The 24,283-nt window shown below is 29.9% G+C and overlaps 3 protein-coding genes across 3 annotated transcripts; all 3 read left to right on the top strand.

The window, feature by feature from the left end:
- Positions 1–941: 941 nt before the first annotated feature.
- LOC124836240 (uncharacterized) lies at positions 942–1,944 on the top strand. Its single transcript, XM_088093236.1, has 2 exons — positions 942–1,101; positions 1,396–1,944. Exons 1-2 carry the CDS (start codon positions 972–974, stop codon positions 1,782–1,784), a joined length of 519 nt encoding a protein of 172 aa, XP_087949362.1. The 5' UTR covers positions 942–971; the 3' UTR covers positions 1,785–1,944.
- Positions 1,945–8,199: 6,255 nt separating this feature from the next.
- LOC124841545 (NAC domain-containing protein 90-like) lies at positions 8,200–9,683 on the top strand. The gene is made up of 3 exons (XM_047317833.2): positions 8,200–8,537; positions 8,620–8,909; positions 9,051–9,683. The coding sequence occupies exons 1-3, from the start codon at positions 8,384–8,386 to the stop codon at positions 9,378–9,380; spliced, it is 774 nt and encodes a 257-aa protein (XP_047173789.1). The 5' UTR covers positions 8,200–8,383; the 3' UTR covers positions 9,381–9,683.
- A 9,235-nt stretch (positions 9,684–18,918) lies between these two features.
- Positions 18,919–20,664, top strand: LOC124841543 (capsanthin/capsorubin synthase, chromoplastic-like). The gene has a single exon (XM_047317832.2). It carries the CDS (start codon positions 19,054–19,056, stop codon positions 20,548–20,550), a length of 1,497 nt encoding a protein of 498 aa, XP_047173788.1. The 5' UTR covers positions 18,919–19,053; the 3' UTR covers positions 20,551–20,664.
- Positions 20,665–24,283: the final 3,619 nt, after the last annotated feature.

The raw sequence follows: 24,283 nt of genomic DNA, 5'->3' as shown, positions 1-24,283 counted from the left end.
AAAAAAAAAAGTTACATTTGGGATGTTTATTAGCTGCACGAAAGAGACGACGATGATTGTTGATGAACAACCACTAACGGTTCATTAATATGACAGCAAGTTGGTGCCATCTGCCATTGTAGTTCTAGGGTTTCCCTTATATATCATGGCAACATTCAAATGCATGGTCTTCTTCCACGTTCAAGTTCTTAGTTAATCGGTGGTTGTTATGGATTCCTTCTACCGAAAGCTTTCCTACCTACAACAAAGCTACTTTATCCTGCTTAGTAATGGAGCACGATCGGTGCTCTTGTTCCACCCATTAGTGCATTAATTTCAAACATCCTCATTAAACATTGCCCCCTAATTAATTAACCACTCCAATGTTGCACCAGATCATCCACAATTAATTCAGTTATATATCTGCATGGACACTGATTTTAGCATGTGTTCAATATATGAATGCTTGTTAATTAAATCACAAATCATAGACACTAAGGTTATGTTGTACCTTATTAACTCTTTGATATTTTCTATGTATCTTTTCATCACATTATACCGTCATCGTAATTATAATATTTTTTTCCTTTTCTCAGTGTATCCAAAAATCATATTTTCTAAATAAATTTACAAGGATTAAGGATTATGAAGAAACAAAATAAAATAAAAATTTCCATGATTTAAAACTAGCATATCTCACTACATGTATTAGTTATTAAAATGTACAAATTTAGAGAAATTATATGAAAAGAAAAGAAAAAACTTGTTGAAAGGGACCTTATGGCAGTTTGAAAGGTATCGACATCTTGTCTGTTGTAACAAACCCTACCTAGGTTAAACATAACTGCAGTTGTTGTTGACAGTTGACACCACCTACTACATCAGCTTTAGCTCCCTACATTTAATAGGTTTATGTCTCAAACTGTCACTATATATAACCTTCAAATTATCTTCTTCTCTTCCAACTTCTTTCTCTTTCTCATCCCATAGCCATGGCGTTTCCTAAGGTTATCACAGCACTTCTTCTTGCACTCACTATTCTCAGAATTAGACCCTCCGCATGCCAAACAGTAGAAGCCAAAGTCTCTTGCACTGACTGCTCTAACAACTACGATTTCTCTGGTTTGTATCCACTCTCAAACAAATTCTGATAATGCATATATAATATATATGGATATTAAAAAGTATATAATATTTTTTTAAAACATAATAAACATATAATTATTATTTTGTAAATTTAAATTAAAATAATATACATTAAACATTTAACTCTAAATTAAATTGAAGTATCAGTGGTAAGTAACACACTTATAGTGTTCATAAAATGACAAAGAACTTAAAAGCTTATAGTAGTTATTTTGAAACATCATAAACACATTTCGTGGACCTAGATTGTACAACTGTTGGTGTTTTCAGGCATTATGGTCTCAGTGAAGTGTGAAGGTGTGAAAAAGCTGGCTACGGCGACAACAGAAGAGAAGGGTTTCTTTAAGGTTGATCTTCCCGGAGACCATGGAAAAGCTCCCTCAGTGAAGTGTCTTGTGAAACTTCTTGGGGGACCAAATCATCTGTATGCTACAAAGAAGAACCAGGTGTCTGAAATTGTGAAGGGAAAAGAGAAAAACACTTACACGATCTCCACTCCTCTTAGTTTCTTGAGATCATGTCCTAAAAACAAAGAATGCAAGGTTGCTGATAACCAGTTCAATTCATCGAAAACGTTGGATATTCCTCTGCCTCCGGAGTGGGGTTTGGCACCCACCAGCTACTATCTTCCTTTTCTCCCCATCATTGGAATACCTTAGTCTGTCCGTTTAACATGTAATAGCTGGGAAGAAGAAAAAACAGTGTTCATATATATGCATATATCATGTGTGTAACATGAAAAAATGTCATATAAATATCAATCTATGTCTTGAAGGAAGTTGATTTCAGCCACAGAAATAAAATTTCGTTTTAGTTTGACCCAGAGAAATATTTAAGTATTGGATCATACTTGTTATACTATAACATAAGTTTATTCTCTCTTTTTTTTCTTTTCATGGAAAGACATGATTTTATTCTTGTGCACCAATACATCTAAGGGGAAACGGATTGTAGGAAATTACCATAACAAAAGGAACATAATTTCAAAAGTAAAATAACTTTTTTCAACATAATTAATAACTGAATAAGCTTTACATTGAGACAGCCTTGGGTAAAGATTTCCCAATCTTACGAGTTCTTTTCTATTTTGTAAAACGTTAAAATTTTTATATAAAACTTATAAGAAAAAGGCTCATAAAATAAAATATAAAACTTTCTGTGAGTAAAAAAATATTAATAAATAAGATAATATCAAGATTAGAAATGAAAAAATGAGCATGTCCTCACCAGATTCACTCGTTCCTTTTGATTACAATCGGAGACTGGTGTAGTTGGAGTGGTGGTTAAGATTACCTGTGAGGGGTAATTTGAGCTTTATAGATTTGATGGAGGTGCAAGAAAAAAAGAGAGGTGCGGAAAGAAACGTCCCAATTCTGACAGCACGTTAAGACCGCAGCTATAATTAAGGCCATCACAGATAAAAGAAAAAAAAAAGATAGTGAAAAGGAAAAGTACGTATGAATGAATTATGAACATGAAATTTGATATCGTTATTTTGGAATTTTCAATTCATAAGCTATAACTCTGATTGGAATCCAAAAGAGAAAATAAGACAAAGTTGGGACAAAGACCTTTTACCCATTCTTATACACTTCTCTGAGTATTATCATCAAACATCTTTCACTCATCACTTCAACTCAAGTCAGCCATGTTCCTACTACCTTTGCCTTAAATAACTCACATCCCATTCTAACTATTCATTGTTCTCGCATCTCTCTTTCCTCAATGATGCCGTGGTGAGAGGGTCAATGATTTTTCACAACCAAAATCCAAACAACTTTCAAGCATTTCCCTTTCATCCCTTACTATTCAGATTGCGCGGTCAATTCCACGGTAATGAGTAATCAATCTCTACGTCTATACTCATCTAATGTAACCTTTACTCTATCCTGTCATTGTTTTCTCTTTTGTACTTTCTGTTCAAGTACTTTTCTAAGTTCTACATATCATTCCTTTATCTATGGTTTGCATTCATCTACTTAACAACGTTTAGATATTGCATATTGCTTCACATTGTTAATTTCTTATGTACTTTAGGATTAATTTAGCAATTTGTAATGATAATTGTTTATCATAATATAATAATGTTGGACTAAGAAAAGAAATACACAACTCTAGAAGTAAGGATGTGAGTCATTACAAAATAACGAAAACAGGTGTAAAATATTTGGTCTTAAAAAAATTTCTACACACTATATATTATTCTTTAGAGTGTCGATATTAATGAAGATCCAAATCGGATAGAAAAATTATTGATAGATTGAATTTTTTTGGAACTTAAAACTTATATATATATAAAGCTAAAAAAATTAATAATATTTAAATTTTTTAAAATTTTAAAACTTATCTAAACTTACAAAATCATTGAAAATGATATTTTTTGAAAATATGATTTATTTATGTAACTTTAATCTAAATGTATGCTTCAAAACACTATTAAAGTCGTGATTATCTAAATTAAAATAGAAAACTATCTCGTTTTAATTAATTGTCTTTGATACGGTGATTATTCCTAAGCTCTTCTTCTTCCATCCTCTACTCGCCTCATTTTCATTCACCAATTTTATCTTCTTTGTATAAATTAAAAATATATTTAAATGTTTATAAAGAGAACTCTAGAAATATAATCTAACTTTTTAAATGAAATTGTTTTATGACAAAATATATTATTTGAATAAAAGTTTCAAAAAGAATAAAAATTTAAAAATTGATAACGGTATAATATAAAATTAGAATTTGAAATTTAAAAGAAAGTAAGAATTAAATAAAATTACACTCTTCTTCTTAAGTTCACATATTTTCTCTTCATATTTTATTGCCGTTGAGATCCAATAACGTATTGTGAATTCAACCTTCATATCCGATCATTGAGGTTAAGCATAGCAGTTTGACATAATTTTTTTTATCTTTCTTTCTTGTTTTTTTTAATGTAATCTCTTTCTGTTTCATTTTTCTTATTTCTTCATCTTCATTATATAATTTGTATATACAAATTGTGTAATATGGAGTTATTACATAAAGATTTTCTTTTTAACATAAAGTCTTCTATTATAAAGATTGGTAATAATAATAAAATTTGTTTTATATATATATATATATATATATATATATATATATATATATATATATATATATAATAGTTCACTGAAATACTTATATTAATATAGGTATAATAATTATTTATTTAAATCCAAATAATTGTGTTATTTTCACAATTGAGAGTGTTTTAACTAATTATTATTAAAGAAATTATTTTCCACATAAAACAAGATGTGTGTCGTTTGTCGTGTGCCGGGGAAGCGAGAGTGTTCAAGTTGACTTAGTCTCTAATTTTAAAGTTTTGTACTGTTGCCTTGATTTACTTTCTTATAGCTACAATATATATAAATAAATATATATATATATATATATATATATATATATATATATATATATATATATATATATTATCTCGAAACATTGTAAATATGACTCGAGAGCTTTTACATTTCTTGAGGTGAAGAAATACATTTTTAATTTAAATTTGAAATTAATGTTAGCTTCAAGCAAATGTAAGAGTTAAAAGATCAAAAGTCCAACTAAAAAATAAAGTATTAGAGCAGATAGATGTATTAAAATAATGAGACAGATTATTTTACTTTAAAATAATCTTATAATATAAATAGAATTTTTATAAACACGTATCATTATTCTAAGAACACTTCATCTCTCTAGAACATTATTTCTCAGAGTTCTCTACCTTATCTCACTGCTGAGTTATCTTTTCGACGATCAGGAGGTGCCTAGGCGATCTTGGCGTTGAGGGCTTCGATCTTGACCGATCAATTTCGTGTTTCTTAGCTAGTAAGTTGTTTTCCCCTTTTATCCGTGTATTTTGGACTGTGAGCATGCAACGTTTCTGTCTTGCATGTGGTTAGCAGTTTTTCCTTCAATTCTAGCTCAATTTAGGTTCTAAGAGCTGTTCTCTATCACCAATTGGTGAGTTGTAGGTTTCTGTTGAGTTTTCTTGCGTTGCAAGGCATTGTCAGTGTATCTCTGTGAGCTAGACTGCTATCTCTAAGGTAAGGGGAGCTAGCTACTGTTTTAATTTATTGTATGATATGTATATATGTTGAATGTGGTGGTATTTTACTGTTTAAGACTCAATTTTTAATTTTCAGGGTAATGTGAATTGAATGTATTGAAAATGTTGGATTTATGAAACTGTAGTGTGATGATGATGAACTGTTTTGGATGAATTTAAATGTTGTGATTGTGCATGTTGGAGGTATTTGATGTGAGTAATCTGTTGTGGCAGTGATGAGGTAGGAAGTGAAGTAAATTGTGTTTGTTTAAAGTCAATTTGGAGGAAGTAAGGTAGTGAATTTGAGTATTTGAGGTCAAGTGTTGTTAGGGTCTGCTGGGGCAGTCTAGATAAGTCATATGTGACTTGTTTGAGTCATCAAAATGGTAAAAACCAGGTTCAAAGTGGTAAATTGGAATTTGAGTCTCTAAGTTGATGAAATTGAGGTTTTAGAGTAGAATTTGGTGCATAAACACTTTAGATTGATGTTAGGAAAGTTTAGAATCACTTGGTCAAGTCTAATTAAGTTTGTACAACAATCTAGGAGTGTTAGGAGTTGGGAAAATTGAGTAGAATTGGTAAGTTGTGGTTGAGTTGCATAATTCTGCAGAATTTCGTTCTGCAGATTATGCAGACTCGTTGTGCGAATGGATTCGCATAGCGAGTCACCTTGGCGAGATGCTCTCTACCAAGGCATCCGCACAGCGAATTGGTGCGTTGTGCGAATGGATTGAGAGGGTTGCTCTATGTTTGATGATTCACATAGCGAATCAAGTCGCTATGCTACTGGTTGGGGTTTGGGATTATTATTCATTTTATTCGAACAGCGAATGAGTTTCGCTCTGCGAGTGGTTGGGGAGCCTGAGCCACTGTCTAGGGCCCTCGCATAGCGAACTGAAACGCTATGCGAGGGGTCTGGGGTTTGATTCAAGTCGCGGTTTATTCGCATAGTGAGTCTAACCGCTATGCGAATGGTTTAGAGGGTTGGGTCTCTATCTGAGGATTAGCACAGTGAGCTAAACCGCTGTGCGAGAAGCCTCTAGTTTCGCTATGCGAATGTGTGTGTTGTGCGAGGGGTTCAATTTTAGTTCACTTTTCTTTTGATCTTAAGTTGTTCTAAATGAAACATTGAGTGTTTTATAAAGTAAGTTGAAGTTGTATTATGTAATATCATTGGTTATTGATGTATGTTGTGTTTCAAAGTGAAAGTTGGTTAATTCAAAGTGTAAAGTTCAAAGTATGGTTAATGAACGTAATTCCATGATCCCAAGGAGAGGATACATGGTGGTGTCCTACGTTGTGATTCAAAGTGTAATCTCTTGTTGAGATTCAAGTAAGTTTAGAATGAATGCAGGAGCTTAGTCTTGGGGGTTATCCTGAAACTCCAATGTTCTTTCATTCTCAAGTAGAGAGGATTGATCCATGTCGTGAGGAGTAGCAGGAGGTTCTAGTCTTGGGTGCTTCCAGTATGGCCCAAGGTGAGTGATAACGGACTAACCTCGTGAGTGTGGTAGGGTGAAACCCATTGACAATGACTTTGCAAAGCAGTAGAAGTCATCACGAGTGCACGACCCGCCATAGCTCGACAATCATTCTAAGTTCGGACAGTCAAAGTCAGTGTGGTGTTATGTGTGAAGAGTTTATGTGATGTGAATGAATAATATGATTGTATGAAGTTAAATAAATTAGTGTATGATTAACCTTTGTTTAAACTAGTTTACCCTGTTGTGTATGAAAATGAAGAAAAATAAGAATAAAGTTTCTAAAAATTATTGAACATGGGTTTGATATATTACAGAAATATATCACTTATTAAAATTAAATTATGACAATTTTACCCTTATTTATAAATTGTTATTATTATTATTAATGGTCTTGGTTTTGATTTTTAATTTTGTTCAAAAACTAAGTAATTGAATTTTTTGGGTGCAAGAAAACCATAGTCTCGATGGCTAGGTCTAGGAGGAGCTTGGACTACTCTCATGCGGCAGTTGGCAACCCCATTGGTGTCACACTGTGATTTAAAACGAGTATCCTCTAGATCATCTTCATCGCTAAGAATCGATTTTACAGACAAATGAAGATAGGAGAATCAGATCACTATGCACAAATGGAGAAAAGATAATTGATTCTCTTATCAAGTGTAATTAAGTTATTTTGCAACTATTGATGTTTCTCTTTAAGTATCTCTCTTCACTAATTAATGTGAAAGAGCTACATCTACTTTCTCTTGCATTTCTACACTCCTAAATTATCTTTAGTTATTTGATGAAATACGTCGGTTCTCCTTTTGAATATATAATATATGCTTAAAAACAAGCATAGGCTCATAGAGAATAACCTACTTCAAAAATAAATACAAAAAGTTTAGAATGCAATAATTGATCATAATAATTTAGATTTTAAAAAATAATAATATTCAAATACCTATCTTTTTATACTATATAGTTTTCTTCTTATTACATTATATATCTTATAAATATATATTATTATTATTATTTTAAGTAATTATTTTCTTTAAAAAAGTAATTAAATCTAACTATTTTTATTATTATTTAAGTAATTACTGTAATGGGTAGGAGGCGACCAACCACCTAAAGCAGTTGAGTAAGATATGATTGCTATGCTATACTTATTGATCTGGATTTGTGGCAGAGTGAGTGCAGCTGGAAAGTTCTCTGATGACATCATCAACGGGGTACAAAACAAAACACAGCAAGACAAGAAGACAAAGACATTATTAGACAGACTCGAAAATTTAGACTTGTTCCACCCACAAGATGGCCCAGCTCACGTAAACAGAAAAACCATTAATCATCATGGACGAAATGAAGATACACCAAAAAAGTTTAATTGGGTTGGGCTCACACAACAAAACCAAGAAGAAGAAGAAGAAGAGATGATGACCAATTCAAAGTTGATGTTTACGGCACAAAAACATCATAAGATAAATATATAAAATATACACATGAAAAGGAAATAACAGGTTTTGGGGGCACAAAGACGTTTTCTTACTCCCTGCAACCGCGTGGAAGTTTCCAACCAATCTCTACTCAATAGCTTTTTCATTTCACTCGGCGAACCTTTCTGCCCCACTCATCTATGGCCACGCCATTTAAGTTTTTTCTCTCCATATATATATACTATCATACTTCATTACCACAATAATATTCAAACGGTAACAAAAAACCAACCATGGCAGATCTCCCACCTGGTTTTCGATTCTACCCGACAGAGGAAGAGCTCGTTGCCTTCTATCTGCACAACCAGCTCGAGGGACAAAGACACGACACCAGCAGGGTTATTCCAGTCATTGAAATCAATGGCGTAGAGCCTTGGAACCTCCCAAGTATAATTTACCTTCAACTTTTTCAACTCTTTGTTTAATCAGTACGTTTCAAGCCTAAAATGTTCCTTCTTTTTTTCATCAGCACTTGCAGGGGAGCGTTGTCGTGGAGACACGGAGCAATGGTTCTTCTTTTCGCCCAGACAAGAGAGAGAGGAGAGAGGAGGTAGACCCAACAGAACCACCGCAAGTGGGTACTGGAAAGCCACCGGCTCTCCTTGCCACGTTTACTCTTCCGACAACAAAGTCATCGGGATGAAGAAAACCATGGTGTTTTACAAAGGGAAGGCTCCATCCGGAAGGAAAACCAAATGGAAGATGCATGAGTACAAAGCCATTCAACACTCTCACCAATCCAACGCAACCCCTCCCAAGGTATATTCATCATTTCTATCATAAAACCTTGTATATTTTAATACATTTGAACTTGTTATAAGCTGGTTGTGTGGTGGTAGTTTTCACATTTAACACAAAGTACGATGTTGTTATAGTTTTTGTTTTTTTTTATGTGTGCAGTTGAGGCACGAATTCAGCTTGTGTCGTGTTTATGTTATATCGGGAAGCTTTAGATCGTTTGATCGACGACCACTAGAGATTGGAAGAGCTGAGTTACGAGTTGACGGTGATAGAGGTGGTGCTGCTTCAACAAGTGGTCAAGAGAGAGCAGCGGTGGTGGATGGATCAAGCTCTCCCGATACCGGTCACTCCGGTGATGGTCATATCCATGAGGCTGAAGCTGGAGAAGGGTCAAGTGGTACACATTGTAATACAAGCAATAGGGTTGAGGAACCACTCTGGGAATGGGAACACTTAATTGGACATGAGCCTTATGTCAAGCATGCTTGAACATGGAAAAGCTTCTTAATTCAGTAACATGTTTAGATTCTAAGTTCCCATGGATGACAAATTAATCATCTAAATTTAGATTGGGTTAACTGAACTTCCTTCATCTCAAGGAACGTGTAATATAGGATAGGTAGTTAGACTTGTTTTTAAGAGTTTTTTTTGGTTAAAAATATAGAATTTATTGTCGTAGGGAAGTGTTGAAAAACTTTTGTAAGATTAACTGTTACTATTTGTTATTGATTGGGAATAAGATCCCAACAACATATAAGAAGGGAAAGTGACGGATGTTGTCTTTTTGTTTTAGTGACTTTTGCAAATAGTTTGTTGTTTGTTTTACACTCTTTAAACTTTCAAATGAAATTAATTGACATGTGGCAACGTAGTATTTAATGGGGACAAATGACTTCTTCACGCTAACTTTAATTAATTTTTATGGATTGGATCATCAACTTCAATTTTTCAAAAAAATATAAAAAAATCAGTTAAAAATTTAGTATAATTAATTAAAATCACGTTATTTTTCTAAAAAAATCAATATTTCAAGTATTTAATTATGTCTGCATAAATGTTTCTTTCATTCAAATTCCATTACTAAAAGAAAAAAAAAACTTGACAATTGCATATAAATTATGTTGTCTACGGACTATATTCCATGATGAGAAAAATGACTCTTTAATTTGACTTTGTCTTTGATTTTAAACTTATCTATTTATTTATTAAGATAGCTTTTAACATAATATTAAATTAATAATATTGAAAGTCCCGTATTAATATGTTATAAAATCATTTTATAAATGCATCTGTGGAACCACTCATTATATCTAATTTTACACTTAAAATATATATATTGAGAGAATGTGTAAAAAATTTCACATCATCAACTACTAATAACATCAATTTCCAAAATATATAAAGTTGGTGCAAATCTTATTCTATAAATTATATTTTATTGAAAAACAATGGAATACTGAATTTGTGAATTACAACAGATTTTGACACGAGTAACACTTTTTTTTGTTCGTTCCGTGTTTAAAAATGAGACCACTTCAATCCATACATGGCTTGCACGTTTCAAGTCTTTGATTTGGATGAGAGCAAGAAAAAGAAACATAGTGGTGTTTCTTCATTGGAATCAAATAATTGAAACTTCTGATAAGATTTTCCAATGGCATGTTTGAGCAGTTCATATTTAAGAGGAATTAATGGAACACTCAACTGACATAATCTTTTAATATATTGAAAAATCGGTCAAGTTGCCACTGTTTTTCCTACATCTGGGAAAGGGATGGAATAAAAAAATTATGCGTAGGCATAGATTTTCAAATGCATGTTCTATTGGTGGATTATGTACAGAAAAAAATGTATACGAATTGAGAAGTTCGAAAATAAAGCTCATTTTTTATGCAAAAATTGGCATTGATTTTATAAGTTGATTTGATTCCACTTGTATAGGAAGTACCTGACCAAGAAAAATATGTATTGGTTGGTTCAACTCCAGTTTCAAACTACCAATCGATCTGACTGGATGTTTAGGACGATGAGAAAAATCTTTGGTGTCTACCAATCAAATTCCTATAAAGACTGACCGATCAATAAAATAATCGAGTACATCATAATTAAGAATGTTTTTAAATATTAGTATTAATTAGCTTGATAATTATAATTAAAAAGTATTAGGTTGTAATTAGATAGATAATAAGTAAAAACTTATTACAAATTATATTTAATGCTTAAATGTTCAGACCACTTTATTGACTTAAGTATCAATATATCTTTTATAGATATCATTCAGATTATTTTGTACTATTAAATAGAAATAAGAACGTATTGACAAGAGAAAAAGAATCATAGAATTTGCAAATACTTAATCGGTTTAACTGAAGCATCACTTATTAGCCAAAATATTGAATAAAGCTAAAACTGAAGAATGTATTCACTAAAATTGATGATTACTATTAACTTATATTGAATAAAGCTAATTAACTTCTAAAAAGTTAGTATAATATTGACATGCGTCATTTAAAAAATATATTAAGATCCCTAAATTAATTTTTTTTAATGTATCTTTTAGATCATTGTTTGGGAAATAAAAAGAAATATTTAAAATTTTAGAAAGATAAAAATCAAATAAACATATTTTACATAAATTAAAATCAAAATTTATACATTTTATAAGGAAAAAAATTAACTTTAATTTTTTTAAGTAAAAATAAAGAAGTTTCTTAATGAAATTGAAATCAAAATTCATTAATTTGATGGGTTGGATTGGTGTTTTTAATTGGTCTGTCTCCTTGTGTTTGTTTCATCTATATCATGAAAATGGAGGTCAAAGATAGTACAGGATCAACTTACTTGTCAACTTAATTTTTTAATGTTAAAAATAAAAATAAAAATATTTTAAAAAAATTATTTTTTTCATATTATATTATTTGAAGATACAGATATATAATAATAATATTATAGTTTAAATTAAGTTTTAATAGTTAACTAGAGTAATTTAAATGAAAAGATAATAACTGTTTTACTTAATTCAATCATAAAAATTAATTAATCAATTGAAAACTTATAAAATATTTGTATGAATAGATTATAAATTTACAACAAAATTTAAAAGTACAAAAAATAAAAAAGCAAAGTTCGGAAAAACAGATAATTTAAACTCATATACTTTTGGCATACCAACAAAAAGTCATGCCAAAATAGATCACACTAACACATTTTGTCACCTTTATTACCAAATAAACAAATTAAATATTGGCAGAGCTTTTGTTGGCTCCTAATATGCTTTGGTCCTCTAATTTTTTTTTATACATACAAATTAATATATAAATAAAAGTAATGTTTTAATTTTAATGTATTTCATGTATTTGACACTTTTAAAATTTTGTGTATATTTGTTTTTTACACCCTTAAAATATGTTTTCTGGATGACTTATTGCCAACTTACTTTAGAGTTAATCACGAAAATATATCAATTTATACTTTGAAATAGGGAAATATTCTTACTCTTAAAAAAAATAAAAAATATTTTTTAATTTAATATTAGTTTATGCATACATTAAATACTTTAAATAAATCTCAAAACTAACTTATGCATACATATTTATTAAGAAAATTATTTAAATTTATGTTATCCATCCACCTCGTTAAAAAATGTATAATGAAAGAAAAGAATAAAATGACTTTTTTTTCACTAACTAAATTGTATAAGCTAATACTTTAAAATTCTCTCGTGTTTGCTTCTTCGAAATTAGACTTTTAATTTCATTTAGATTATAAAAAACGTATTCTGTTGATCCATGTGTTTAATAGTTTAAATGACAATTGTACATAAATAGTGTTTTTAATGTAGAAAATGATTACAAAACACTTAAAGTTTCAAACTCGAACTTCTATCTTCTTGTATGTTTGGATCACAAATTAACCTCTAGGGAATGTGATTTAGATGATCTTGGTCTCTATGAAAATCTTAAACATAGATCGTCATTTTTCATGCAAAGATTTTGATCAATTTCAAGGTGAATCTTACAGAAAATCATAAAAAGTTGAAGGAAAATGTGTTGTATTGATATTGATAACATCAAACTAAGTGCATTGTTTTGAGAACATTATAAATATTTAAAGAATAATGTAGAATAATATATATTTACATTTATTTGACATATATTATAAGATAAAATAATCATATAAAAATGAATTTTTATATTTTAAAAAAAAGTAAAAAAAATAATGTTAAATAAATCTAAAAATTTATGTGTGTCTAAATATCATCTTTGATAATTAAACGATGAGATTGATGTTTTTTTTAAAGATAAAATTATGAAAAAATATATTTTGACACAAGTTTTTTAATAATATTTTAATATAGTACATATCGTTTTTTATTAGTTTATTATTTATTTATTGTTGTGCTGATATATTTTAAATCTAATAAAAAATAAAATGTGTTGTGTCAAAATATTATTAAAAATCTATACTAATGTATTATTTTTTTAAAAATTATATACAATTTTTTTGAAGACATTTGAAGTGAGTTCTACGTTTATAAAAAAAAAACAAAGCTAGTATGAATAAGGTACTCATTTTACTTTATAAACGCGGAGGTTTAAAATTAGGAATAAAAGGTTTACCTTTAAGGAATTGATTAAAGTGTGAACTTTAATTTCTAAAAAAAGTTGACCATGTCTTAGTCGGTTTATTAATCTTCACTTTATCTCTAACAGCTCTTCTCACGAGGTTAATAGTAGATCTTACTTACCAACCCTTTTTAAAGGAAAAAGAAAACTATATTACAAATTTAAGTTCAAAGTTTTATTCTGTACTTTTAAAAAAATTTATGGATCTTAAAACTAAAATATATGTTATTATTGTTAGTTTATATTTGTGGATTTACTTTCTCTAGTACTACAAAAGAATTAGATCAATATCTAAAGTAAATTGTTAATATTTTTATATATTTTTTAATTAAATTTGTTTTAATTTTCTAAAATAAATATTTTTTCTAGTTTGTTTTGAAATAGAAGTCACTTGTTTTTGGTTGGTGGCAAATCAAACTCAATAAGGTGAGTTGTTTTGTTATTTATACAATTAATGGGAATTTTAATTTAATTAATTATTTCTTTATCAATAATAATTAATTATATAAATGTTAATTTGCATTGTGTTGAGTGTTTTTATAACAAAGGAATGTTCTTTTCCCAAACTCTGAGTTTGATTTGTTTGCTTTTAGTTGTTTACTTATACAATGGATATGAAAATATAAGTGAATGTATCAATTTCATAGTAAAATTTGGGTTTAAACCCTCCTTTGGTCCTCATTTTTGTATAGAAATCTCAGTTCGGTTCTCATTTTTTCCTCTGTCTCAATTGGGTCATATTTTTTGTAAAAATGAACACATTTTACCCTAACCGTTAACTAGTCTCAGACGATGTTAAATTAAGACCACGTGGGTGCAGAGAGAATGTGCTTATGTATGTTCCTCATAAGTGTTTTGATTAAATAAACACATGTGACATTGTTTACTTCTCTTTATTTAATATTTTTAAAACCAAGTTTTATTTATTTTTTATTTACTTTATAGAAGATTTTTTTTTTAAGTTTCACTACCTACACGATATAACCTGGGTTAGAGCATAGTTATTCTTCATAATTAAATTAGTTTATTTTTAATTATTTATTTTATTTATTTGATAATTTTTATTTAATATTTTAATTTTCATGTTTTACATAATATTTTAATATTATCTTTTTTCTTTAAATATAAATACATAAATATTAATTTTTATAAAAAACTATTTAAAATAATTTTTTATTGTAATCGTTAGATATATAATTTTATTACTTTGAAAAGTTAAAAATATAATATATATGTTGAATTTATTTAAATTTAAAAATAAAATAATTTAAAAAAATATTAAAATAAGTTATCTTTTATAAGTCTAAAAAAATTTTATATTTGGATAGAATTGTAAAAGTACGTATTTTTTAATTTTCTTTGTGTTTAATGTTTTTATGAATTTATTTTGAAAAGAAATTTAAAAAATTATATATAAGACTTACTTTTAGTTATGAAATCTAAAATATAATAAACATATTTTAGTTTAAAAGGAAATGTTTTCTCTCAAATAGTCATTAAAAAAATATTAAATAAATTATTATTTTTATATAATAATTTGATATAATATAAACAATTTTGTATATTAATATTCAATTAAAATACACATAATTTTATAAAAATATTAAAATTAAAAAAACTAAATTTAAAATAATTTAGTTCAAATGACTAATAAATACGATTAAATTGGATTATTAATTAAATTAATATATTATCTTAATATATTTTTTTAATATTATTCAAATAAAATAATCAATATATAAAAAAATCATAAATTAACTATAATAGATAGGATTTTAAGACTTTATAAATATTTAATCATATAAATTTTTTAATAAAATTACTTTTACTTCTATTAAGTTTTTTTATCCCAACCTGATTTAGGACTAAGTTCTATAAAATGAAATAATTTAACAATATTATATTAAAAATACTAAAATAAATCTTTAATATATAAGATGTGATGTTTTGTCTTATAATAAAATAATATTATTATAGTCGGTATTTTATATATTTTTTATTTATATAAATTTATTTTTAAAGAAAAGCTTAGAAGATTAAAAAGAAAACATATACTTAAAATGTTTGCTTAATCGATTGATGTCCAATAGTTAATTATTTATCTATATTGTTTTTGTATGAATTTCGTTAAAAAAACATATAATTAATATAAAAAATTGAAGAGAAAATATGGTGATGTGACTTTAGGGATATTCACTTTAGGGATTTCATTTCCTTTAATTAAAATACTCCACGTAAATGAGGAACACACATAAGCACATTCTTTCTGCACCACGTGGCCTTAATTTAACGTCGTCTGAGACCAATTAACGGTGAGGGTACAAAAAATATGACCCAATTGAGACAGATGAAAAAATGAGGACCGAACTCAGATTTTCATACAAAAATGAGGACGATGGTTTAAACCTAAAATTTGTATTGTTTATTTTAAGAGATTTAAAAGTAAAAGTGAATAAATTTAAAAAATAAAGTTTAAAATTGATGTGATTGATAAAAATATTTTAATACTTTTGTTCTTATTATTAAATTTAATCGAAAATAAAATATATTTACTTAAAAAATAATTTTAAATAAAATTTGAATGATTAAGTTAACAAGATTAACCGGTGTAATTAATTTATAATATAATTTTATTGGTTGGAAATTATTTTAATTAAAATGTTACATAATAAAGAATTACTATTATTAATAAATAATCATTTTTATTATTACATAATAATGGGTTAAAAACTGTGGAGGGCATGCAAATGGAAATACCTTATGTAAAACATGTGAATATTAGGAGAGATTAAAGAGCAAGGCTAGGCTTGTAAAATCACATTTCATACTCTCAGATCCTCACGTACATGTGAGGACGCAACCCTTCTTTGCATATTCATGTTCGTTTTGGAAGAAAGAGATAAAATAGATGGATTAGAGGAGATTAAGAGTAATTTGAGTATACTCTTTTTTTCATACGATTTCAGAGGATTTAAAAGTAGATTTAAAATTAAAGTTTGTAAAAATTTGTATATGATTTAATGAATGTGATAGATAAAGATTGTTTTAATAGATAAAGATAAAAATTACCAAAATATCCTTAGTTGTAAAAGTAATATAAAATAATATTTATTGAGATGTTTGTAAATAATAATTATTTTTTACAAAATCTATTCAGCATGATTAAAATTTTTGAATATAATTATTTGACAGAAGTACTTAGATTTACAATAATATTAGGAGTTAATTATATTTTTTTTTATTCAAAAATTAACTTTTTTTTTTGGCCTGCCTTGTCCCATGATACTTTTGTAAATATTTTGATTCCATAGATTTTTTTAATTAAGAGCTTTTTGGTGTTATGAACTCCATCAACTCAGATTAAACTAGTAAAGAAAATTAATTTTACAAATGTATTAAAATTTTAATAAAAATATGAATTATTATTAATAGGTGAGATTATATACCTTTACCTTTAATAAGGTGCATTAAATTTAAAAAAGAAATCTCATTAAAATAATATAAAACCATTAATATGTAAATAAGTCCAAAGTATACGAGTTAATTACTTGAAATTATATAAATAAATTAAGTTTGAGAATAAAACTTGATAAAAAAGATTACCTCGTGGTTAATAAAATAATATGGAACTATATTTAATGACTTGTCTTGTACTATTAGGTGATAATTAAAATTTACTCCTTATTTATTTTTAAAAAATATTGATAAAATGTTTAAATTAGTAATTTTAATTTCTTGACAAAGGAGTGCATAATTAAGTGCAACATAAAAAATATTTTTTGTTCTAGTTTCAGAAGCATACTCTTTAAAATTTATTATGTTTTTCATATATGTGAAATCATTATATTGACAAATTAATTAATTTAACTTTTATTTATAGAGATTATATAAATGTTTAATAATATATTTTCATTATTTATTTATATTTTTTATAATAGAAATTATTTGACTATATTTTGTAAAATATAATTTTTTATCATGGATTTAGAGTAATCTCATGTATTTTTTTTAATTATATTTTTTATGAATTTTAGACATGTCAAATTTAATAATTATATGTTTATTTGAAACTGAAGAAGTTAAGTCTTTAATATGTATTAAATACTTTTATTTAATACTTTTAAAAATATTTGTTTTATCCTAAGTTATATATTAATTAAATATGAACTGTTTTATATAATATTAATTATTATTTATGATTTAATTATTGTTACATGATAATGTATTTTATGTAAATGTAATTATCTTATAAATTATATTTTAATTTTCTTCCCATTATTATTTTATGACGCATAAGATATGATGACATTACAATTGAGTTAAAATCCCCAAATATTAAAAAAAAACTGGTTTTCACCAAAAAAACATTTAAACCAACTCAAATCAAATCAATCCAACTCGTGATAAGCGACATTGTCTCACGGATTTGAATTTATTTAGATATCACTAGTTAATTATATAAGAAGGATTCTTACTACTTATTAAATAATAACAAGCAATTAAAAAAGTCATTTATTTAAAATTTAAAGACTAAAATGTTCAAAATAGAATACATGCATGTATATTATTAAATTATCTATCAAATATCAAATATAAATTATGAAAATATCTCTAATTCAGGCTTCTTTTCTTTACAAAATAAAATAATCAACACATTATTTTAGATAATGTAAACTTTATAAATAAAGAGAAGAAACAATTTTATTTATTTATTTAAATTTGGTATTTTCATTTAACAACTTTAAAATTTTAAATGTAAAAAATAAACAAAGTAATCAATAAATAAAGGTCTCGCTAATCACTTTGACATGTTAAATAATGAAATTTTATACAGGATCACAATAAAAAATCATAAAGAAACGTGTCGTTTGCATTCAAAGAAAGAATTGAATAAAATTATAAGGATATCCCTAAGTTTTTTTTTTTTTGGAATTATATTTAATACTTTTATTTTAAGGCTTGTAGAAAATACCTCATAGGAATAGACACTCAGTATTTTTTTCAACAACTGAAAAAAATATATTATATATATAAGAGCTTTTATGTAAATTCATAAAGAAGAGATGTATAAGATGAAATAAAATTTTAATTTTTAACCGTGTGTGAGATATTGATTAACATTGTTATAAATAAACATAATATAGAAATTAAAATATTTTTTATTTTCTCTCTCTCTTGATGTAGATGTATATTTGGTATTCCTCAAACATTACCCTATGTAACAATGAAATGAAATAACAAGTATTAAATGAAAAATTAAAATAAAATATTTTATAACGCATGAATTAAATATTTTCTTTACACTAAACGACTCAGTAATTAATATAATTTATTGAATAAATAAGAAATAAATGTTGCCTATAGGGGAGTGGAGAGCATCGTGTTGGTGTGTAAGTTTTTGATTCCTGTTTGTCTGCATGCATCTCTCAATGTCCAAACTCCCTTCGCCATAGACAACATCACCTACCTCATCCTCCTTTCTGCAGAATTTCCATCTACTTTTCTCCATCACACAAACCAGAATCACTGCAAAAAACATGGGAACTCGTTTCATGTTATCTTCCCAACCTTTTCCGCCGAAGCCTCACCAGCCCCTCCACCCAAACATCCCTCCATTCCCTCTTACCAAAGTCCATTACACAGCATCGAGAAATTTGATCAGAGGCAAGAGGGTCCACAGCACAAGCAAGTATGGAAACTTCCTTGGTTTGAGGCCTGAGTACCAACCTGAAGCCTTAGATTTTGATCTTCCATGGTGCCACCCTTCTGATCGCGCTCGTTTTGATGTGATAATCATTGGTGCTGGCCCTGCAGGTATAAGGCTCGCGGAGCAAGTGTCCCTCTACGGAGTTAAGGTCTGTTGTGTTGATCCTGACCCTCTTTCTGTGTGGCCTAATAACTATGGTGTGTGGGTTGATGAGTTTGAGAGTCTTGGTCTGGAGGATTGCTTGGACAAAACATGGCCTATGGCTTGCGTTCATGTTGATGATTCCAAGACCAAGTATTTGGATCGTTGTTATGGGAGGGTTGGTAGGAGGAAGCTGAAAGAGAGATTGATCGAAGGGTGTGTCTCAAATGGGGTTAGATTTCACAAGGCAAAGGCATGGGAGGTTGAGCACCAAGAGTTTGAGTCTTGTGTTTTGTGTGATGATGGAGTAGAATTGAAGGGGAGTTTAGTTGTTGATGCCAGTGGATTTGGTAGTCGTTTTGTATCATATGACAAGGTGAGAAACCAAGGTTATCAGATTGCTCATGGTGTTTTGGCCGAAGTGGAAGAACACCCTTTTGATTTGGATAAGATGGTTTTGATGGATTGGAGGGATTCTCATTTAGGGAATGAGCCTTCTTTGAGAGTGAGTAATTCCAGGGTTCCTACTTTCCTCTATGCAATGCCATTCAGTTCCAATTTGATATTTCTTGAAGAGACTTCACTGGTTAGCCGTCCAGTGTTGTCTTACATGGAAGTGAAGAGGAGGATGGTTGCAAGGTTAAGGCACTTAGGCATTAGAGTGAAGAGGGTGTTGGAGGATGAAAAGTGCTTGATCCCAATGGGAGGACCTCTCCCAAGGATCCCTCAAAATGTGATGGCTATTGGTGGAACTTCTGGGGTAGTCCACCCTTCCACAGGGTATATGGTGGCTAGAACAATGGCTGTGGCACCTGTTGTGGCTTTTGCTATAGCTGAGTGTCTTGGGTCGACCAGAATGATCAGGGGGAAACAGCTTTATGATAGAGTTTGGAATAAGATGTGGCCAATTGAGAAGAGAATGGAGAGGGAATTTTACTCTTTTGGAATGGAGACTTTGTTGAAGCTTGACTTGAATGGAAGCAGGAGTTTCTTCAATGCCTTTTTTGACTTGAAACCTTACTACTGGCAAGGGTTCCTCTCTTCTAAGTTGAGTTTAAAGGAGCTTCTTTGGCTAAGCATATCACTATTTGGACATGCCTCAAACCCTTCTAAGTTTGATATTGTCACAAAGTGTCCTGTGCCATTGGCTAAGATGATGGGAAATATTGCTTTGGAATACATATAGGGTGATCCATGAAATGCATGTGTAAGTTTTTATTTTTCATATCATTGATAAGTGCATGCACCAGATTTCTTGAGTCTAAATTTGAGGCTGCTAAGAAAACTTAATCAGTTCAATTGAATGAAATAAGCATTCACTCCTTGTGCACTTTTTCCAAATCTGAGATATGATCGATATTAAAATTAAATCATGTTTGAAAGTCATTACTCATTAAAATGAAGTGAAGTTTGAAGCTAATTGCTTTAACTAGATAAGAAGAGACACAAGTAAGTAGTGAGTAGTTTAGGTATTTGAAATATAGGAGAGGAGTGCTCATTCTTTAATATTTTATATGTAAATGTAAATAAAATGTTGGGATGACAAAATGAATTTGACCCATAAGCGTTCCGTCGTCAAACCAGTTAAAATAATTTGATGGGTTAGCTTGAAAATTTTAACCTCTCTGTATCCTTTGATTTGTCTTGCCTGATTTCAACAAATTGACCTCTCAACTCATTTTAAAAAAAGAAAATAAAAAAAATTAAAAATTAATTTTTGTGTGTGTTATATTATTTAAAAGATTATTAACACTTATAAATTAAATTCTAATTATTAACACTTATAAATTAAATTCTAATTATTAATTACAATGTAATAATTTAATATATAAAAATAATTATTATTTTAATTTATTCAATAGATACATTAATTAACCCATTAAAACTTAAAAAATAGTTATATTATATTTTTAGTATATACATCAATACATATAATTTAAAAAAGTTAAAAAATACTGGCAGATCGGACTGTTTTTAGACAGAACCAGTTATAATTTTTAGTCTATTTTCTTATAATAGGTATGATCCAATTCATATTTTACGGACAAATATAAGTTAGAGTGACCTCTTTTGCTACTTCTACTTATAAGTCAAAAATTATGTTTTAATTGTTAATTCAATTTGAGAATAAATATAGAAGAATTGCATTGTCTTAAGAGTGACTGTTTAAGCATGAAAAATAATAAGTTTTAAATAAGTTTAAGAAATATCTTTTTTTCGAAAATTATAAACAATTTCGTTGAAATATTATCTATTTATAAAAAAATCAATATACTATATATAATATTATGAATGCTATGAAATTATAAAATACAATTAAAAGCACACGTGTGTGTGTGTATATATATATATATATATATATATATATATATATATATATATATATATATATATATATATATATATATAAAATTAAAATAACAAAATATATACTCATAAATACAATATTGCTGCAACATGTGATTATAGAGTAGAATTATTATATTTTTTAAATTAATGACCTAAACTAGAATAATTCAATTCGATGGAGTTTGTTTGACGAGAAAAACTTATTTTATATCTAAATTGATATTAAAAATATATAAATTCCAGCCCACTTAGTTAATCAAACTATATAAGTTGTTATAACTCGCATATGAACATGAAAAAAATTGTAATTAATTATTATTTGAAATTAAATCACAATAAATATTTAACATATTTCTAAGATGAGAGATATGTATTTATATTGGAACATCTTCTCATGAGTTAAAAATCATAATCACTAGTGCAAAATTCATCTTTAACGTCACCTCATAGACGTCCGTCCACCAAAACCCCAACGTAAATAATTGACCGGTGGCATAAATGTAAATAATTGAGTGTGGAGACGTCCGTCCTAGACGGGGCCAGACGTCTATAATACAGTAGACGTCCGACCCCTCTAACGGACGTTCAAGGGGTTGACAGGTTCAACTACTCTGTCAGCCTCTTGAACGTCCGTCCTGGAGGGGGACGGACGTTCAAGAGGCTGACAGAGTAGTTGAACCAGTCAGCCCCTTGAACGTCCGTCCTGGAGGGGGACGGACGTCTATATATATTAAACGTCCGTCCCCCTCCAGGACGGACGTTCAAGAGGCTGACAGGTTCAACTACTCTGTCAGTCTCTTGAACGTCCGTCCTGGAGGGGGACGGACGTTTAATATATAGACGTCCGTCCCCCTCCAGGACGGACGTTCAAGAGGCTGACAGAGTAGTTGAACCAGTCAGCACCTTGAACGTCCGTCCTGGAGGGGGACGAACGTTTATATATATTAAACGTCCGTCCCCATCCAGGACGGACGTTCAAGAGGCTGACTGAGTAGTTGAACCAGTCAGCCCCTTGAACGTCCGTCGTGGAGGGGGACGAACGTTTATATATATTAAACGTCTGTCCCCCTCCAAGACGGACGTTCAAGAGGCTGACTGAGTAGTTGAACCTGTCAGCCCCTTGAACGTCCGTCCTGGAGGGGGACGGACGTTTAATATATATAGACGTCCGTCCCCCTCCAGGACGGACGTTCAAGGGGCTGACTGGTTCAACTACTCTGTCAGCCTCTTGAACGTCCGTCCTGGAGGGGGGCAGACGTCTATATATATTAAACGTCCGTCCCCCTCCAGGACGGACGTTCAAGAGACTGACTGAGTAGTTGAACCTGTCAGCCCCTTGAACGTCCGTCCTGGAGGGGGACGGACGTTTAATATATGTAGACGTCCGTCCCCCTCCAGGACGGACGTTCAAGGGGCTGACTGGTTCAACTACTCTGTCAGCCTCTTGAACGTCCGTCCTGGAGGGGGACGGACGTCTATATATATTAAACGTCCGTCCCCCTCCAAGACGGACGTTCAAGAGACTGACTGAGTAGTTGAACCTGTCAGCCCCTTGAACGTCCGTCCTGGAGGGGGACGGACGTTTAATATATATAGACGTCCGTCCCCCTCCAGGACGGACGTTCATGGGGCTGACTGGTTCAACTACTCTGTCAGCCTCTTGAACGTCCGTCCTGGAGGGGGACGGACGTCTATATATATTAAACGTCCGTCCCCCTTCAGGACGGACGTTCAAAAGACGTTTAAAATAAGGACTTACTAACCAAAACGCGAACCCGCGAGGAGTTATGCGAACCCGTGAGAGTTCCCTCTGCGCCTTGCATTTCCAGGTTGGTTTTTATCTGTTTTGGACCATTTAATCTTACTTTTATTCCGATTAAATTGTTCAGTGATGAAATATCTTTCATTTGAACCGATTAAAAGTCGTTTTCTGTGCATTTTTGTGCAGTTTGTAGCGTGTTCTTGGGCGGCGTTTTTGGCCTACGTTTTAGGTCGTTTACTCCTCCATCTCCCTCCATTTTCATTTCGAATCTGCTCTTCAGACGTGTTGCAGTGCACAAACAAACGTCCAAACCCTGTAATCCTAAATAACCCGTAAATAACCCTAAATAACCCGTCTAATAAAGCCCTTTCTGCAGTAGTGTATAGACGTCCGAGAGGTTCACAGACACAGCGGACGTCTATATAGACGTCCGGCCTGACACAACGGACGTCTATATAGACGTCCGGCCTGACACAACGGACGTCTACATAGACGTCACCCACATAGACGTCCGTTGGAGGTCGGACGTCAAAAGACCCACAGAACGGACGTCTATAGCCCGTTCTGCACTAGTGAATGTATCTGTTGTGAAAATTACATGTTGTTATCTTTTCATATATTTTTATACGAACAAGCTTTTAAAGAAAATTTATTTCTAAACCATGCTCACCATATCATCATGTCACCGATTTTAAATCTCTATTATTCGTTTGATTTTAAAATAAATACTTTAGATAAAATTTCAAACTCAATAGACACGGTGTTAGAAATTGACACAAGAATCTTGTCCTTATAAATGGCTTAATAA

This window comes from Vigna umbellata, chromosome 6 (genome assembly GCF_029865625.1).
Source record: "Vigna umbellata cultivar VRB3 chromosome 6, Vumbellata_1.0, whole genome shotgun sequence".
NCBI classification, from domain to species: domain Eukaryota; kingdom Viridiplantae; phylum Streptophyta; class Magnoliopsida; order Fabales; family Fabaceae; genus Vigna; species Vigna umbellata.
Note: the sequence above shows the minus strand (reverse complement) of the source record. Positions and strands in the feature narration are given on the sequence as shown.

Excerpts from the sequence above, each read along its gene's own strand:
- LOC124836240 (XM_088093236.1), top strand. The coding sequence starts at position 972 with ATGGCGTTTCCTAAGGTTATCACAGCACTTCTTCTTGCACTCACTATT. Across the intron at positions 1,102-1,395 it reads TAACAACTACGATTTCTCTG|GCATTATGGTCTCAGTGAAG; the intron begins GTTTGTATCCAC and ends TGGTGTTTTCAG.
- LOC124841543 (XM_047317832.2), top strand. The coding sequence starts at position 19,054 with ATGGGAACTCGTTTCATGTTATCTTCCCAACCTTTTCCGCCGAAGCCT.
- LOC124841545 (XM_047317833.2), top strand. The coding sequence starts at position 8,384 with ATGGCAGATCTCCCACCTGGTTTTCGATTCTACCCGACAGAGGAAGAG. Across the intron at positions 8,538-8,619 it reads AGAGCCTTGGAACCTCCCAA|CACTTGCAGGGGAGCGTTGT; the intron begins GTATAATTTACC and ends TTTTTTCATCAG. Across the intron at positions 8,910-9,050 it reads CCAACGCAACCCCTCCCAAG|TTGAGGCACGAATTCAGCTT; the intron begins GTATATTCATCA and ends TTATGTGTGCAG.